This window comes from Syngnathoides biaculeatus, chromosome 2 (genome assembly GCF_019802595.1).
Source record: "Syngnathoides biaculeatus isolate LvHL_M chromosome 2, ASM1980259v1, whole genome shotgun sequence".
Classification (NCBI taxonomy): Eukaryota; Metazoa; Chordata; class Actinopteri; order Syngnathiformes; family Syngnathidae; genus Syngnathoides; species Syngnathoides biaculeatus.
In genome coordinates this window covers 32,402,244-32,419,868 of record NC_084641.1, presented here as the reverse complement: position 1 = coordinate 32,419,868, position 17,625 = coordinate 32,402,244, and the positions used below count along the sequence as shown (strand labels likewise).

Below are 17,625 nucleotides of genomic sequence, written 5' to 3'. Positions count from 1 at the left end.
CAATAGGAAATGACAAGTATTCTGAGATAAACACCAAAATGAAAGTGAAGCCAAATGGAGTTATTGCTAATGCTCTTTCACTTAAATACTCCAAATTAAAATGAAAAAAAATCTGTTTTAACTGGTCCCTTCACACTTAACCAATCACATAAATGGGAGAAAAATAGTTTGTTTTGAATTAATTAATAGTGTTGTGTTTTGTACACTTTATTTTTGTAAACGGCAATGACATTAAATCAGTGTGAAACAGTGTGTTTTGTCTTCATTTCTGAAGATGCGTTCTTCATTCGACAGCAAGTATGGATTGTGACTCAACATAAATAAAACCTTTTAACAGTGTTCTTAACTACATCCCTCGACAAACCCACTGCTTTAGACTCCTCCGCTCTCTCCATCAACTCCAACCTTGCTGCCTTTCCTCCCACCAAAAAGATCTCAACTAATATGGGTCCTAGGCCATAGTAACCTCCCGGGCAATGACCTTGCAGACGAGCAGTTCAAACTCGGTTCCTCCCTTCCCCATCCAATCACTCAACTCGACGCCCAACCACGGTTAGCGATCATCTGCAGGAGTTGCAAACCCTCTCCATCTACCCACCCCAGTATCCTTTCCCTCACCTCTTCTTGACCTCATCTAGAGGAAGAGTCCCAGGTCCGGCCACCACGCCTCCCTCCGAAGATTGCAACATTTGACGGGGAAGTGGGATGACAGATGCCGTCTCTGTGGTGAGGAAGAATAATCGGCCGAGCACCTCTGGCTTCGGTTCTCTGGGCTCCAGTCTGCCCGATACCACTGCCAACTGCGGAGCCTCCCACATGCAAGTCTAGCACTTCTGATGATCATCCACAGGCGCCTCGAGTGACTCAAAGAAGAACAACTACACAGAGTGGGAGATTATGGAATAGGGACTTTTGTTCCCATTCCACTATATTTCACTCTCATTTTGTGTTGTCATCATGGCCAGGGTCAAATATTGAATTTCCAACACAGTTAGCAAATGGTGGATACAAAGTCTACACATCCCAGATGAAATGCCAGGTTTGTGTCATTATACAGCCAAAATTAAGACCAGGATAAATCATTTCAAAACGTTTTCTACTATTCATGTGACCTAGAACCTCTACAATGAATTGGAAAAACAAAGAATAATTTTCAAATAGGGAAGTCACTATAACAGACGTGGTTGCGTAAAAGTGCACACCCACTTCTGAGAATGACGCTTGGGTCAGAATGAACCACATTTAAACTCGTGTAGAAGGCACCCCCCCACCCCAATAAAGTTAAAAAGTTCTAGTAACATTTTCCTGACATTTTTTTCCTTTCAGTCAGAATCTAAATCATATTTATTTGCAAACTATGTAAAAAAAATACACAAGGAATGTCTGCAGTATTTGGAGCCTCTCTAGGATGACAACTGACACAATGAATACTATTGAGACACAAAAACATCTCTCAAAAGAATTGAGCCTGAAGGTTTTGTGCCAACACTGAATGCTAAATTCCTCAAGCTCCTTTAATGTTGCTTCCGGTCTCTAGGCAGCCTCCCTGACTTGTGTTCTGATCTTTTTCCAAAATTTTGGAGGAATGTCCAGTTTTCAGTAATGGCACTGTTATATTTCCTATACTTGATGCTGAGTCTTAACGATGGTCAATTGTTGATTTAACGTTTTGGAAATGGTTTTGTACCCTTTTTCTGACTGATACTTTTGAACAACGAGATCCTTCCATTGTCTAAGATTTCTGCAGACAAGCTGTAACTCCAAGAATATCTGAAAAACCAGCAGTAGCTGAACTTTATTCTGGGTTAACCATTCAACCTGAGTTGGAATGTGAATTCTGAGTACAACAACATCCCTGGTGGAAGGGGGTATGCACACTTTTGCAATCACTTTGTCAGTGTTTTTTCCTTTAAATTATCTTAACATCCCCTCTTGAAAAGGATATTTGTGTACATGTGTCACATTAATAGTGGAAAAAGTTTAGAAATTATCTTGGTCTCATCTCCTGTTCATACCATTAAACATGTTTTGTGACAAGAGGTTCTTGGCATCAATATATTTTCTTTCCCCGCTTTTTTAAATTTCTCATGTACATGCTCAATGTTCACAAAAAAATGACATTAATAAAAACACGTATAGAGTATATGGACAGTAACGATATTAGAAAGTTCAAGTATTTGGAGGGTAATTTTTTCATGAGAATTGATTAGAATTGTTGGCGATTTTGTTGTCCTGTATTGCATTTTATTTATCCATTCGGTTTGTTTTTTTTTTTGTTTTTTTTTTTTTTTTTACATATTAAAACTTCAATTTGACAGATTAACTACTGTACATGGATGCACTGTTTTTACACCTGTGAGAAATATAATTTTATGGGTGTAAATTTAATTCACAACTTGGAAATTTTGCTCCCCTCATTGAGGGCTCACAAAATCAGCCTGACCACAAGATGGCGTCTGTTGGTATGATTCTAAACTGGATTGAAAAGGTCTCAGGATGTACAGATGAGAATTTTATCAAAAAGATAACTTAGCATCTGTTTTTCATTAAATGTTATTCTTTTGTGTTGGGTTAAAAGTAATAATCCCTCTTTCATTGTTATCTTGTAGTGTGTAGGTTTCTGACTAAGAAATGGAATTTAACTCATGACACTCAATGAAGGGAAAAACTGCTGGATATTTTCTGTTGCAAGTCACACAGAATCTGATCTCACACATTCTAGTCGTGTGTGTACGTGTTTGTAATTTGATTCTCTGGTGTGACGTCTATACATCATGGGGATCCTGCCCTGTCCATGTCACTGATAAACCGGTAACATTTATTTGCCAAATTAACATGATAAACGAATGAATGGACACACTGTTTACATAATGTATCATCTTATTTTCAATAACGTTTTAATGTAAAACAAAATCTGAATTACACAAGTAAACTACCAAGCATAGCGTAGGAGGAAAGTCTAATGCGATGCCTCCCCTTTAAGCCCGTCACCTTCGACGCCGCCCATGGCCGACGTATTTTGACCCCCTTCGTCTGTCGAGTCCTGCTCACCCTCATCCACGTCTGTTCCTGCCTCCTCCTGGTTGTCTTCTTCCCTCACCTCGAGTTTGCCAGTCCTCAACCTCCTCGTCTGCCTCGTGAGCAGGCCCCCATTTCTCCTCCCGGCTTGTGAGGCTCCTCTGTCCCGCTCCACGTCCTCCTCCGTGGTCTCTCCATCGCGTCTTTTGTCGTTCTTGTTTGAACATTTGTGGTCTCTGTAGTAACTCTGTCTAGAGAAACCTTTGTTGCAGATGGAGCATCGGAAGCGATAATTGTCCGTGTGCAACTGTTGGTGCTCAAGCATGTGAGCCCTGCGACTAAATGCCTTCTGACAGAACAGACACTTGAAGGGCTTGATGCCTGGAAGTAAGAGACATCAGCGTGGTGGTGAGTAACAGGACATACCCTAGTAGATGACATAGTGGAGAAAAAAAGCTGGTTGGTGGTCTTGTTATTATCCACAATTTGACCGTTTGGAGATAGTGAGGAATATTTAAAATACACTTGGACTTTGACTGACAAGTTTAATTAATTTGAAGAAATGTTGTTTTCCAGTCACCCCCCCAAAAACAACACAGAATTCCTGTAGGGGAAATTTTTTTTTAGGAACATTCACTTTTATTTCTCAATGATTGCTGTTTAGGGCACAAATTGTTTTTTCTAAATGTACTGTACTCAAGCATTTGAATTGTTCTATTCAGGGTGAATTCTGCCCCTTGTTTAAGTTAAACTGCACCTGACAGATCTGCATCGAAGTACAGGTGTATAGTAAAGGCACATTACTGACCTGAATGTGACAGAATATGTGCCTTTAGCTTGTCTGGTCTATTGAATTCTTTAGAGCAGCCCACGTGAGTTCTAGTGGAGAAAAAAAATATCAACATGAAGAAAATAAACAAGCAGTATTTCATTTACTTTGGCACTTACCTGAAAGGACACTTGTATTTTTTGAAGGGCTCGTGTATGAGCATGTGGCGCTTGACTTTGTCCTTTCTGTTGAAAGTGGCATCACACATGGAGCATTTGAAGGGCTTCTCCCCTGGAAAATGGAGGTATATCCAGCTCATGTCTTGCCTTCATAAATGGTCTTTAAGTCACAAGAGCGTTCCCGCACTCAAAACATTCCAAAACCTAGGTACCCAAAATTCCAGATTTTTCACCAAAATATTGTAAATTTTTCAACCAATAAAGTATTCATATTAGTAGACTGATATGTTGCATTTTACCCCCTTAGAACATTTTTTGACCAAAAGTATTCCAACTTTACCATGCTCAGATCATTCAACCCAACTTGAGAACCCTATTTCCCAAAGTTCAAGATGAAAGACCCGAATACATACTCAACTCCAGTTTTCGCATTTATTCACCAACTCAAATTTCTTACATACTCAAAATTCAAATTTCTTACATACTCAGTTCCAGTTCCCCACATTTTCATAATAGAAGCCAGAAATTCACGTCTGCCATATTCTGTTCCAGTTTCCACATTTTATTTTACCTCATTCAAACTATTCACTATTTATCTTCTTCCTTGTCAATGCATACCAAATATAACTCCATATCATTTCATACATTTCCATCCAAGAAAGTCGTTCCCCCACCTGAGTGAATCCTCGTGTGTTGTTTGAGGTAGTGTTCGGTCTTGAAGACCTTCTTGCAGATGTGACACTTGAATCTCCCTCCAATGCCATGAGTGGGCAAATGGCGTCTGAAGTACCTCTCACATGGGAACACCTGACAAGCCCAGTGCACAGAAGGTCAACAAGCTTTCAGTCCAATTCCTCGCTAACTTTTCACCGCACCCCCACCCTCTTTGTCAGCAAATATTGGATTGCGCTGTTTTTAAGTTCTTGTTTTTTCCCCAGATTAACTTTTTGGGTCAGTGTCAAAATATTTAGCACACAGCAGTTTTCTTTTTCTTTAAAGAGCTACTGTTTTGACATATACAGCTTTTGTAACTCCCGCCATGAAAATCCTCTCGAGAGATGTGTTTTCGAGAAGCAGGAAGTGACGTAAAGGACAGAGGTGCCCCGAATGGACTTGTTTGTTTCCATTAGTTTTACCTTCGGGAAGGTAGCTCGTTGTTCCTTCGTGTTAGCAAAAATGCCGGCTCATTGCATTGCTGGACATTGCTTGAACACTCGGGAGGATGGAATTACCTTTCATAAGTTTGCAAGAGACCCAGGTTGTCGTGAAAAATGGATTGCACGGGTGCAGAGGACGAGAACTCCGTGGGTTCCAAATAACAGGTAGGTGTGTATACAGTTACTAAAAAAATAATACCTTGGGACGGACCACGTAATCGGTCTGCACGTCGGGCTTTGCAGACGGAGGAGGCTCTGAAGAACCCAGCCGAGAATGCCTCACTCAGCCACGTCCGCGCAGTAAAGCGCCTGGCTTGACTGTGTTGTTCATCGTGTACTGTGGCGTCTATGAACAACCCCCTAAAGCAGCACGGCTCAGCTCCGTCACAAGTCACACCGGCCGGCTGCGATGAGCCGCGATGGCTCATCTCCGCCGCGGAAGTGGATCGGACGGGGATGCGGTTTGGCCGTGATCGCATATCATCTGAATATGGCTCGAAACAATGTTGTTATTTTGCCCCGGTAACTTCACTCGTTTGTGTGGTGTTCTCCTTTTCGAAAAGAGCTTCCGTGTCAGAAAGGGCGCGTTTGTCTCCCATAGTTAGGGAGCACCGAGTGTTTTCATTGGTGAATGTCCGGGCGAATGTCCGGGTGACGTCACTTACAGAGGATGCAGCCAATATGGTGACCACTTGGATATCGTAGAATGACACTTCTGCAACTTTGCGCGTGGATGACGTGCTCTCTGCTCACATTTATTTTTTCGTATAGACATTGAAGGGAATAATGTTATATGTATTTTTCATGAAAATATCTATTTTAGAATGTTTATAGGGATGACACTTGGGCTTTAAACACCATGGTAACATTCAGCTTTACAAATATGACATCTGCTTGCAGATTGTGTGAAAATATGTCACAGCAGGGTGAATTATAGCCATCTAGTGGCATCACATTATTTTTTCCAGATGTTGTCTATTTCTGATGGACAATGAACCTTGAGATTGGTGACAAATTGGGACCTATAAGAGTGGAGGCCACAATTTGGTGACTATTCCTCATCGCATAAAGACCATGATTTCTGCGTGTGTGATACCTTTTGACAGTGTGGGCAAGGAAAATTGTGTGAAGCAGTCAGTAGATGCTGTTCCAGCGCTTCTTGGGTCGAATATCTGCATTGGCATTTTGCACATCTGAAAAAAAAAAAAAACACTTAGAAAGGTTAACTTCTGCCAAGGTTTAAAACTGTCAGCTGTAATAGTAACAAGTGATGTGAGGATCTTTATTTCTTGAAAGGAAGTAGTGTTTCAACCACATTTACTTTATGGAAACTTCACTTGGAAGAATAATTGCCAATCATAAATTTTTAATCCCAAAAGGTAAGGGGCCTTTGACAGTGTCAGGTTTTTATCACTCATGCTCATAATCGAAGGGACAAGCACAGATTCACTCCCAAATCGCTACCTTCAATTTAAAAGCTGTGCTGATCTAAAGTCCAAAGAGAGCCATGAGTTAATGACATGCAGGCAGGAAAACAGACCTGTGAACGTGAACAGGCACGACCACCCACAAACAAGGCACAATAGCCATCATATACGCAAATAAGCTAACCTGTAAAACGTGGTTTCCTTGCGTGCGTTCTGCTGTGGACAGAAGCAGTTTGAGTACTGGTGGACTCCCAATTCAAACAAAGAGGGAAACACCTTGCTGCAGAGGTGACAGCGGTAGGTCAGCTGCTCCTGGTGAGTCCTGATGTGCTCCAGGAACTGATCCAACTTCTGGAAGGTCTGGGAGCAAGACTTGAGCACACACTTGTAAACCTGATAGAGGAAGCAGGATTACATACTGATGTGGACATGCAAAGAAACCATTGATATCAGTGACAATAGTTACTATCCATCTATTTTAAATATGGCCAGCCCTTATTTTGGCCAATTGAAGTCCCCTCTAAAAATGTTGAATAATTTAGACTGGGAAAACATCTATCATGTTTCGAACATTATCCTTAAAAATAAATTGCCGACTTTTTATTTAGAACAACTCATAAGACCAAATGCATACAAGTGGCAAAGACTCATGTTAATTTCTACTAACAATTGCAGCTTTGTGCTTCCTCGACATACAAAGATCTTTTTTGACATGTATGACTTCAACATACTTCCTTGACACCATTTACGACTTTTCAGGGCATTAGTGTGAGGAAAGAAATGCAAAAAGGTCAGTTTTTCAACATATAGCTCAGGCTAGCTTCCACATTACAAAACAGGAACAGGTGAATAGGCAGGTGTTCACTATATTATTATTTTAGTTCAATTCCCATCACTAAGTATTATACTGTTTATTGTATATATTAATCTATAAAAAGATCATCTTGCTATTTTGGCATTTAGCACAGAAATCATTTTAGTAATCCTAATTGACTTAACACTGCAAGAGTTTTGTCTGATTTCATGTCAGACAACCAAGAAAAAAGGATGCATGTGCCTTTTTATCATCAAGCTCAAAAATATTGGGGTTGTGGGTTCGTATCCCACTGGGGCCTCCACTCCCTGAGAAAGGTTGTGTCAGGAAGGTCATCCGGCGTAAAAATTGTGCCAAACATATATGTGTGTTCCATCTGAGATGACACGCTGTGGCAACCCCAAAAGGGAAGAGCCGAAAGAAACTTACTTACTTACAATATCGGTAACTCACCTGTTCCCCTTTGTGTCGGGTCATGTGGGATTTCAGCTGGAAGTAGGTCTTAAACTTGCTGGGGCAGAACTGGCACTGATAGGAGCTGTCAACCATTACAATCTGTTTGATTTGAGCTGGACCCTCTTGGTTGTGAGGCTGAGCGGGCACAGACTCCCCACAAGTGCCCTCCAAATCAGCCTGGGCCTCTGGAACGCTTTCCTCAGCTTCCCCTGAAGCTTCTGTGGTCAAACCTGTTGTTATGATCATTAGTGAGTTTACAGGCGAACAGTACTGTTAAGTAGCCAAGTACGAATACATTTTCAAATCAATGCCCCTGTCTAAAGTAACACATCTTGATATTTAATTGCATATATGAGACATTAGGATTTATATAAATATCCAGTCAATAATCAGACACTGTTGATTTCCTGAAATGCAGGGGTTTTCTGGAATATAAACCCCGCAATAAACAAGTATTTTTCGGACCAATTTTTACTTTCTACTCTTTGCTTTGTAGTACAAAGTGTGAGTACTTTTGCAGCTGCTGCTGTCTACAGGAGATAGATTGGAAAGAGATGACTCTCTCATTAAAATGGTCATATTGTACTGTACCCGTTGGTACTGTATTGTCTTCCGGTGTCGCCTGGTGCTCAAGGTCCGCCTCTTCCTGCTCGCACTGCTGCTGCAGATCCCCGCTAGCCGCCTCCTCATTGGCTGACATGGGCACGACCTTTACAGTGATTGGTAGTCTTGACACTGTGCTAGCCACGCCCACAGGCCACACCTAGATGACAAGAAAACAGCTGGTATCACTATATAGCCTGTATTGGATTGTATTACTTTCATACTTCATTGCAATGAAAAACCGAGATAAATACTGCTTGTAGCTTAAAGTATGACAGTGCTGTTCTACATTATTGCATAATACAACAACAAACACTGATTGAGTACTAACAAATCATTGAGGACCTTATGTGTTTGCATGTGCTTCTTCATATTGGACTTTTGAGCAAAGGCTCGACCGCACACGATGCACTGAAAGGGTTTCTCTCCTGTATGACTGCAATAAAATAAATAGCAGAAAGTTGTGCAGGTGCATTAAATAACTTGTAGTAAGAGCGCATCTCTTGATGAGTTCCTCACCTCCTAATGTGCTGCTGAAGATCAAAGTTCTTGGAGAAGATTTTGTCACAGAAACTGCACTTCAGCTTTGGACCTTTGGATTTCAGCGAATCTGTTGAGGAAAATGGAAAGTAAACATCCACTCGTCCATTTTCCGAGCCGCTTATCCTCACAAAGGTCGCAGGAGTGCTGAAACCTATCCCAGCTATCTTCAGGCCAGAGGTGGGGTACACCCTGAACTGGTTGCCAACCATTCGCGCTCCCAATCACTCCAAGGCCAATTTGGAGCCTCCAATTAATGAATGTTTTTGGGTTGTGGGAGGAAACTGGGATTGCCCGGAGAAATTCCATGCAGCCACAGCCAGAACATGTAAACTCCACACAGGCAGAGCTGGGATTTTTGAACCCCGGTCCACAGAACTGTGAGGCCAACGCTGTAATGAGATGTGTTGCCTGAAAGTAAGCAGTTGGAGGTTTTTCATCCAGTTTAAAGTTTGGAAAGCAGCAATACGTCTGGTAAGTTTTGTGACGCGTTATGGAAGGTAACAAAAAATGTATAAATTATTTCTAGCAGCTTTACTGGTGGTAGTTGTCCAAACTGTATTCCCTCTGCTAGAAGACGCCGTGGCTTCATTCAGGACTGATTGCATGAATCAGAAATCTGCTTCTTAAATCCCTTTATTTTTCTGCAGAATAACAGTTGCCACCAGTAGTAAATGTACACAATTACCTTAACCTTATATTTGCTACAACCACATCTTCGTTAGTAGACATTATTACTAACAATGGTGGTGTGACCTATTTTTTAGTAAATTATCAAAGTATATCAGTGCTCAGAACACATGTAAGTGGACCCAATACAGGAAACCGTCAAATGATTAATTAATGATTATTTTCTCCACACACATACACACCTAAGCCTCCATCTGAGCTTTTTTTACTACTTCGCTGCCGTTTGGGGCCAATCAGTTTTTCAAACTCGTTCAACTCCGTTGTGTTGCTGGTGATACTGCATGTCTTTGTTTTGGTGCCCACTTTTCCTGGACTGTAGATGGGAGGCGTAGTGAAAGACTGGCTCTCCACACACTGGCTGGGCACCTGTGCGATATGACATAGTCGTGATAAGATCAACTCAGACACTCAAAATCTGATATACACCAATCGATTCAAATATACAGTACTGCATTTATTGGTTGCAAGCCCAAAAAATATCACTGGCTACTAACATTAACTAAAAATGCACAAGTGTAGACAACCACAAAGCTTATCATTATATTAATACCTTTCTGATTCTCAATGATACACAACCACTATATTCAAAAATGTGCCCTCTCCTTCTAACATCCACTATGTTGAAGAGATGGTAAGTGTTGGTGAAACAGTAATCCATAATCTCTAAACTGTAATCCACTATAGTAGTAAAGCGGCATTTGAATTAACTTAATGAAAACAGTTGCAGATGATTAAAATGTGTTAACATAGATTACTTTTCAGGAAAAGATGTGTGAATAACATCAGTTTACCACATGTACAACTGAGGCATATGAAGACATGTACACCAGGTTGGACATGAAAGAAGGAGAAAAGGATCTCTACAGATTGGCCAGACAGAGGGATAGAGATGGGAAGGATGTGCAGAAGGTTAGGGTGATTAAGGATAGAGATGGAAATGTGTTTACTGGTGCCAGTAGTGTGCTAAATAGATGGAAAGAGTACTTTGAGAAATTGATGAATGAAGAAAATGAGAGAGAAGGAAAAGTTGAAGAAGCAAGTGTGAACGACCACGAAGTGGCAATGATTAGTAAGGGGAAAGTCAGAAAGGCACTACAAAGTATGAAAAATGGAAAGGCAGTTGGTCCTGATGACATACCGGTAGAGGTATGGAACCAATTTGGAGAGATGGCTGTGGAGTTTTTGACCAACTTATTCATTAGAATACTAGCGGGCAAAAAGATGCCTGAAGAATGGAGGAAAAGTGTTCTAGTTCCCATTTTTATGAACAAAGGGGATGTTCAGAGCTGCGGGAATTATAGAGGAATAAAGTTGATGAGCCACACAATGAAGTTATGGGAAAGAGTAGTGGAGGCTAGACTCAGGACAGAAGTAAGTATCTGCAAGCAACAGGATGGTTTCATGCCTCGAAAGAGTACCACAGATGCATTATTTGCCTTGAGGATGCTAGTGGAAAAGTACAGAGAAGGTCAGAAGGAGCTACATTGTGTCTTTGTGGATATAGAGAAAGCCTATGACAGAGTACCAAGAGAGGAACTGTGGTATTGCATGCGTAAGTCTGGTGTGACAGAGAAGTATGTTAAAATAGTACAGGACATGTATGATGGCAGCAGAACAATGGTGAAGTGTGCCTTAGGTGTGACAGAGGAATTTAAGGTGGAGGTGGGACTGCATCAGGGATCAGCTCTGAGCCCCTTCCTGTTTGCAGTGGTAATGGATAGGCTGACAGATGAGGTTAGACTGGAATCCCCTTGGACCATGATGTTCGCAGATGATATTGTGATATGCAGTGAAAGCAGAGAGCATGCAAATGAACAATTAGAAAGATGAAGACATGCACTGGAAAGGAGAGGAATGAAGATTAGCCGAAGTAAAACAGAATATATGTGCGTGAATGAGAAAAGTGGAGGGGGAAGAGTGAGGCTACAGGGAGAAGAGATAGTGAGGGTGGACGACTTCAAATATTTAGGGTCAACAATCCAGAGCAATGGTGAGTGTGGTAAGGAAGTGAAGAAACGGGTCCAAGGAGGTTGGAACAGCTGGCGAAAGGTGTCTGGTGTGTTATGTGACAGAAGAGTCTCTGCTTGGATGAAGGGCAAAGTTTACAAAACAGTGGTGAAGCCGGCCATGATGTACGGATTAGAGACGGTGGCACTGAAGAAACAACAGGAAGCAGAACTGGAGGTAGCAGAAATGAAGTTCTCGCTCAGAGTGAGCAGGTTGGATAGGATTAGAAATGAGCTCATTAGAGGGACAGCCAAAGTTGGATGTTTTGGAGACAAGATTCGAGAGAGCAGACTTTGATGGTTTGGACATGTTCAGAGGCGAGAGAGTGAGTATATTGGTAGAAGGGTGCGGAGGATGGAGCTCCCGGCCAAAAGAGCGAGAGGAAGACCAAAGAGAAGGTTTATGGATGTGGTGAGGGAAGACATGAGGGCATTTGGGGTTAGAGAGGAAGATGCAGGAGATAGGCTAAGATGGCAAAAGATGACACGCTGTGGCGACCCCTAACAGAATAAGCCGAAAGGAAAAGAAGAAGAAGACCACATGTACAACTGAAAATGAAGTACTTTTTTCAGTGTAGATTTTGTACCAATTGTGCTGGTTTTTTACTTTTGAAAAATTTAAATCCAGAAGAATTTCAGTGGCTTACAATTTGTTTGGAGTGATGCTTTTCACTTTGTGCAAGCTACAGGGATGAGAATGCCAAATGAGAAAAAAAGTCTGAAGCAGTGGGTCTGGGGGCCGCAGGCCCTCAGCATGGTGCAGGCGCAGTGCCCCGTTGGGGGCCCAGTGGGCAAAGCCCCCTGAAGCTAAGCGATTTTAGCAATTTGTTAGCCCCAAAAACATTAATTTCAACACTGAATTTAACTGTAGTTGTGGAAAAAATGTCCCTTGTTTGGTGCTCTACCAGTACAGCAAAAATTGAAATATCAGTTTCATTTCTTCAATGCTTGAATTATTGTACTTATTTGAAGCACATGACATATAAGAGTTTCACCATTTGTCAAACTTCAGAATGAATTTTCAATCTCTTTCACTGTTTAATATGGATACACCATTATATTTTCTTTTTGATATGCAGTCAGTTATTCATAGAATTAGTATAGTGTACAGATGAAGCACAAGTTTTTAGAACAATATGAATAAAAATTACCTTACCACTCGCTCGATCTTCATCCTTTTTTTCTAACACTTTCGCCATCGTAAAACTTTGAACACACCGTCGCTCAGTTCGCGCTATCTTAGTCCCACGCGCCATTACTTGGCTAACTAACAAGTTACACTGCGATTTCTGAGAACCGAGAACACATGTACATGGCAATGGTAAAACTCGATTAACCACTAACACGATTGGATCGTTATACTGTATAACTCTGTTGTCCAATCGAGTGATCTGCCGGAAACAAGTTTTAATGTTAATGTCGCAAAATGCAAATATTTATACTACCGAGCAAGTTAGAACAGCATATGATAGTCGTGCTTGTGCTAGCACTAAGCTGAACTTGCAGCTCGGAGCCCACCACCGAGAGGCAGGCGCAAGATACCCTACCCCTACCCACTCCCTGAAATTTTCTCAACGGATTTACACTTATCTCAAGAATGGTCATTTTGGTCTGAAAAAGTCGGAAATCCGCCAATCGGCGGAAAATTCTCATCCCTGAAGCTATACAATAGAGATGTTCAAAAGGGAATTTTTTTATATCGTTCTTGTATTGGACGACAGTTATCCTGTGCCTGCTGTGGCTCACTATTCAAACTTGTGTTTTTCTGTGTAACCCCTTTCCAACTGTTGGATTAATAACTCACACAGTGACCACTTTTGTGCTCTTTCCAAATTTCAAATTTCTGAATACGCCCTCAAAACGCCAGAACCCAAACCCTATTAGGTAAGTCGTACATTGGTATAGCTTTTGTATGTCAGGGAGGAGGTAGGTTTCTCATGATTGGGAGTTGAAAAAGTTACGAGTAGTCACCACAGGACGTGTGCACACAGACTTCCAGAATTCAATTTGTAAAGCAGTTATAGTTAAGTTAATATTGTAAGATTATTTTGTTGTATGTAAATTGCAATTCTAAAGATTTGGGAGTTTGGGCTTACTCAATTTGAGGTAGGGTTCAGTCCGTTGGTGCACCTAATGCCGTGGCAAGTACATCACATGAGCAAACCCTACGCTATATTTATCCACTTACTTGCACAGGATGGAATGGATGCAGACCCAGCGTGTGGATCTCTGCATTACCAGCGCCGACCATGTGCGGCAGTGCGCTATAGACCTGAACCACCGAGTTGCCGTAGCTGGCGACGGCATGCGAAGAGGGCAGAGGCTGCTGGCCGGGCTGTCCTGCTGGCAGTGGGTGGGCTGGCGTCTGGCTCGGAGGAAGTGTGTGACAGGGCTGCTGTTGGTGGTGATGGTGATGATGGTGGTGATGCTGAAGGTACGATACACCACTTGTATGCATGCTTGGGTTACTCTGAAAGACAAACAATGAAGGAGTTGACGAGTACTTCCAGTTAAATAAAATGGGACGTGTAGTGTTGTGTCACCTGTACGGGTGTCTGCATGGAGGTCATAGGCTGCTCGATGGAAGTAAAAGCTGAGATGGCCGACAAAAGAATGTCGTCGCTGACCACCACGTTGCCTTGGACCAGCGTGTGCGTTAGAGGGGAGGGCGGGACTGTGATGTAGGTGGACACCTGCGTGTCAACCAGAGACATTACACACCCACACAAGATAAAATAGCTCCTTTTAGTTTGCTATGGTAGTCCATAATTACCTCCACCAGTCTTTCATCGCCTAAACAAAGTGAAGCAAAATTCAGTTTCTGGGCTGTCAGACCAAGTTACTAGATACTTGAGATTTTCTCAAACCGCCGGTACCTGGCCAGTAACACTCTTCATGGTTGCTTTTTTTTCATTAATAAAAAAACATGACATCACTATTTCACTTTTATCTTATGGTTGGAAATGTCCCCTGCAAATATTACCAGTCATCCAGGTAATTTCATTCTCAGGGCACTGAGTCGATTGCAAATGGGTTGTTCTGGTTGTCTTCGAGGGAGTTTGTTTTGCCTCTCATCCGAGCAGGCTTCATCAGCTGGTATTTATACCAGAAGAGAAGGGGCGCCCATAGATGTTAAAGTTAAAAAGCAACCTCTAAGCAGAGAAGTTAGATTTATCTTTGTATAAAGTCACAACTAAAACTGCAACAAGATTAAGTACCAATATGATGCAAAGATAGCTGAACTTGTACTAGAATTAAGGTTCTAATAATGTGAAGTTACCTTATTTTTTACAAAAATACAATCATGATAAGAGGAAAAAAACAAGCAATTTTACAACAATATATATACTGTAAGTAGTGCTACTGAAGTCATTTGTATATCCAGTACTATCTTATAACTACCAAACCACATCCCATGGCCTAATCCTCAGTTGACGCTGTCCTCTCACCTGCCTGTTGCCATTAGCTTGTGGTCCTGAAGTAATGGAGGGAACCGGTGTGTAGGCATTGGTGGAGGCCAAGGACACGGTGGACAGCGAGGGAGCGTTGGACTGGCACTGCTCCCGCTTGTGTGCCATGAAGGCTGGCAGAGAGTTAAACTGCTTCTTACACTTCCCGCACAAAAACACATCTTCATCATCTGTGGAAAGAAACAAATGTGTACACTAGTCCGGTGCAAAAACTGTATGGAGGAACGCATAAATGATGTTACTGTACATCCATCCATTTTCTATTGTGCTTGTTCTGGTCAGGGTCCCAGCAGCACTGGTGCCACCCAGTCACAGGGCACGTATAGACAAACACTCATATTCCAATGCGTGGACAATTTACATTGTTCAACGTCACTAACGTGCACATTTTTGGAATACAGAGGAAATCCACGCAAGCGTCTGAAGAATATGAAAAAATTCACACAGGACGACAGAGCCAAGAAACACGATGCAAACTTCTGAACTCTTGAGGCAGATGCTTTATCAATGGTCTTAACGTGCTGATCGCAACAAAAAAAGTTTACTTACGGGTACATTAAATATTAGCAAGGCACTACTGAGTACAATGTGCAATATACAAAATGGTGATTGTGAAAATATCATTTTTGTTGAGGGTCTAAAGAGCCACAATTAGTGTACTACTTGTTTCTTGAAACTGTACATGAGTTCCACACATTACTTTTAAACAGGATTCATGCATAGCCAGCAGTGGCAAGATTACTTTGCAAATGTAGCTAGTTAACATTACAAGTTACCTTGATGAACTGTAACTTGTGTAACTTTCCCTTACGTCCTCAAAGTAATATATAGAGCTCATCCCATACCTCATTGGTTAGAGTATATGAGCGTTCATCTGAGATGCCACGCTGTGGCGACCCCTAACGGGACAAGCCAAACGAAAGTAAAGTAATTCCATTTGATTACTCTTCTTCGTTTTGAGTGAATGCATCATCAGGACCATTGGACGATTTTTCCTCAAAAGGTTGATTACAAACAGAGGGTTTGATCTTGGAATGAACCAAATATACTTTTTCAAAGTCTCAGACATCAGACTGACAAGTGTTGACTTTAGAAGGAGGAAGTTATATGAAAGAAGAAAAACTTTTCTTGCAGCTAGAACTGCAACTAAAATCTTCATCATGGAAATTTCCCAAAACATCTTTAATGCAATGACACATTTTCTCATAACAATGTATTACATTCCAATTACATCAATTGTGTAATTCAATGACATAATGTAGTTAGGTTAATTGTACCTTCTATCATCTAGTGGAAGAGCGTTTCAACGTTCTTCTCATAACTAAGTTGGTGGCATATAGAGAGGAACACATTATTTGTAGTGAAGAAATAATGAGTTTTGTATCAACTCCGTGAGATTGGATAATTTCCCATAAACACCTGACGAGTTGGCAATCGCTGCTTTAAACGAATTAGTTAGTTAGTTAGTTAGTTAGTCAGTCAGTCAGTCATTGACAAACCCATCGACTGGATAGCCTGCGTCCCAGAAACATTTTGGCTGTTGGGGTCAGGAACACCTCCTTGATCGTCCAGCAATGACTGCACTGCCATTACCGTCTGATTATCCATGCCTGGGGAGAAAAGTCACAATTGGGTGTTTGCTGATATGTAGTGGGGCATCATTGAAGTTAATTAATTGAATTTGAGAGTCACAATCTGAGTACCCATCAGGCATGACGTTTCATTTTAACTCAAGCCTGTAAACTGTATTAATATCGTCATACTTTCAAATACTACCATACGTATAAGGCACAGTGAGTCATTTACTTCTCAAAACGATATCATATCATCTTTAAGTTTAAACATTCACTGGCTCAATTGTTTATTATTCTTATTTTTGCACTCGATTAGGCATGGTGTTGTGAGAAAATGTAATTTTGTGGTAGGTCTAAAGCACTGTAAAATGATGCCGATGAATCACACTGACTTTACATGCAGAGCCCAGCTCTGTAGGTTGTATTTACGTTGCTATTAACATATTATTCGTACCTTCGAGTACCTCGAATATAGCCTGCGCCATCTTGCTGTTCTTCAGCTGGACGATAGGCACTTGATTAGTTCAGTCTGGTGGCTGTGGAGCGGTTGACCATAAGCAAAACAACAAAAATGTATATCTTCAATACTATAGTCAATGTTCTGAAGCCTTGTGACCTGAATGCCGAGTTTAATCTGAAAGTTTTCCGATTACAATATACTTTCACGAGAAAGCATTTCTTTTGATGTAGTCATGTGCAATATAAAACAAGTCGATTTGGTGGATACTATTCTTGTCCTTGGCCTTTTTTCTACATAAATGTAAAGTTTTGAAAGTGAACACAAATTTTTATTTTCTTTAAACTCGAGAAGCGTACAAGCAATCGTACTCATTCGTGTCAAACGTCTACTGTATTGTATTTCTTTTTAAATCGACAAATCTGCCATCGACAAAAGACTGACAACAAAGTACACCAATCAGAG

At 41.2% G+C, this 17,625-nt stretch overlaps 1 protein-coding gene across 5 annotated transcripts; it reads right to left on the bottom strand.

Moving 5' to 3' along the window:
- Nucleotides 1-2,334: 2,334 nt before the first annotated feature.
- znf341 (zinc finger protein 341) lies at nucleotides 2,335-17,465 on the bottom strand. 5 transcript variants are annotated; one of them, XM_061801208.1, is made up of 17 exons: nucleotides 17,158-17,465; nucleotides 16,629-16,739; nucleotides 15,109-15,299; nucleotides 14,203-14,352; nucleotides 13,848-14,129; nucleotides 9,836-10,019; nucleotides 8,943-9,033; nucleotides 8,769-8,859; nucleotides 8,412-8,583; nucleotides 7,818-8,050; nucleotides 6,827-6,943; nucleotides 6,735-6,766; nucleotides 6,220-6,316; nucleotides 4,641-4,773; nucleotides 3,967-4,078; nucleotides 3,827-3,897; nucleotides 2,335-3,399 (listed from the first exon to the last, which is right to left on the bottom strand). In XM_061801208.1, exons 1-17 carry the CDS (start codon nucleotides 17,186-17,188, stop codon nucleotides 2,960-2,962), a joined length of 2,538 nt encoding a protein of 845 aa, XP_061657192.1. In that variant the 5' UTR covers nucleotides 17,189-17,465; the 3' UTR covers nucleotides 2,335-2,959. The 5 variants fall into 5 exon arrangements, with proteins under 5 accessions (XP_061657192.1, XP_061657199.1, XP_061657175.1 ...); XM_061801215.1 differs by having other exon boundaries at nucleotides 2,336-3,399; nucleotides 6,735-6,763; XM_061801191.1 differs by having other exon boundaries at nucleotides 2,336-3,399; nucleotides 6,735-6,943; nucleotides 17,158-17,239; nucleotides 17,431-17,449.
- Nucleotides 17,466-17,625: the final 160 nt, after the last annotated feature.

Bases quoted from the DNA above. Each gene is read 5' to 3' on its own strand.
- znf341 (XM_061801182.1), bottom strand. From the start codon at position 17,188: ATGGCGCAGGCTATATTCGAGGTACTCGAAG. The intron at 15,300-16,628 runs GTTTGTCAATGA...TTCTTTCCACAG, and splicing joins GCAGGCTATCCAGTCGATGG to ATGATGAAGATGTGTTTTTG. The intron at 9,034-9,835 runs GTGTGTATGTGT...TTTCCTCAACAG, and splicing joins AAGCTCAGATGGAGGCTTAG to ATTCGCTGAAATCCAAAGGT.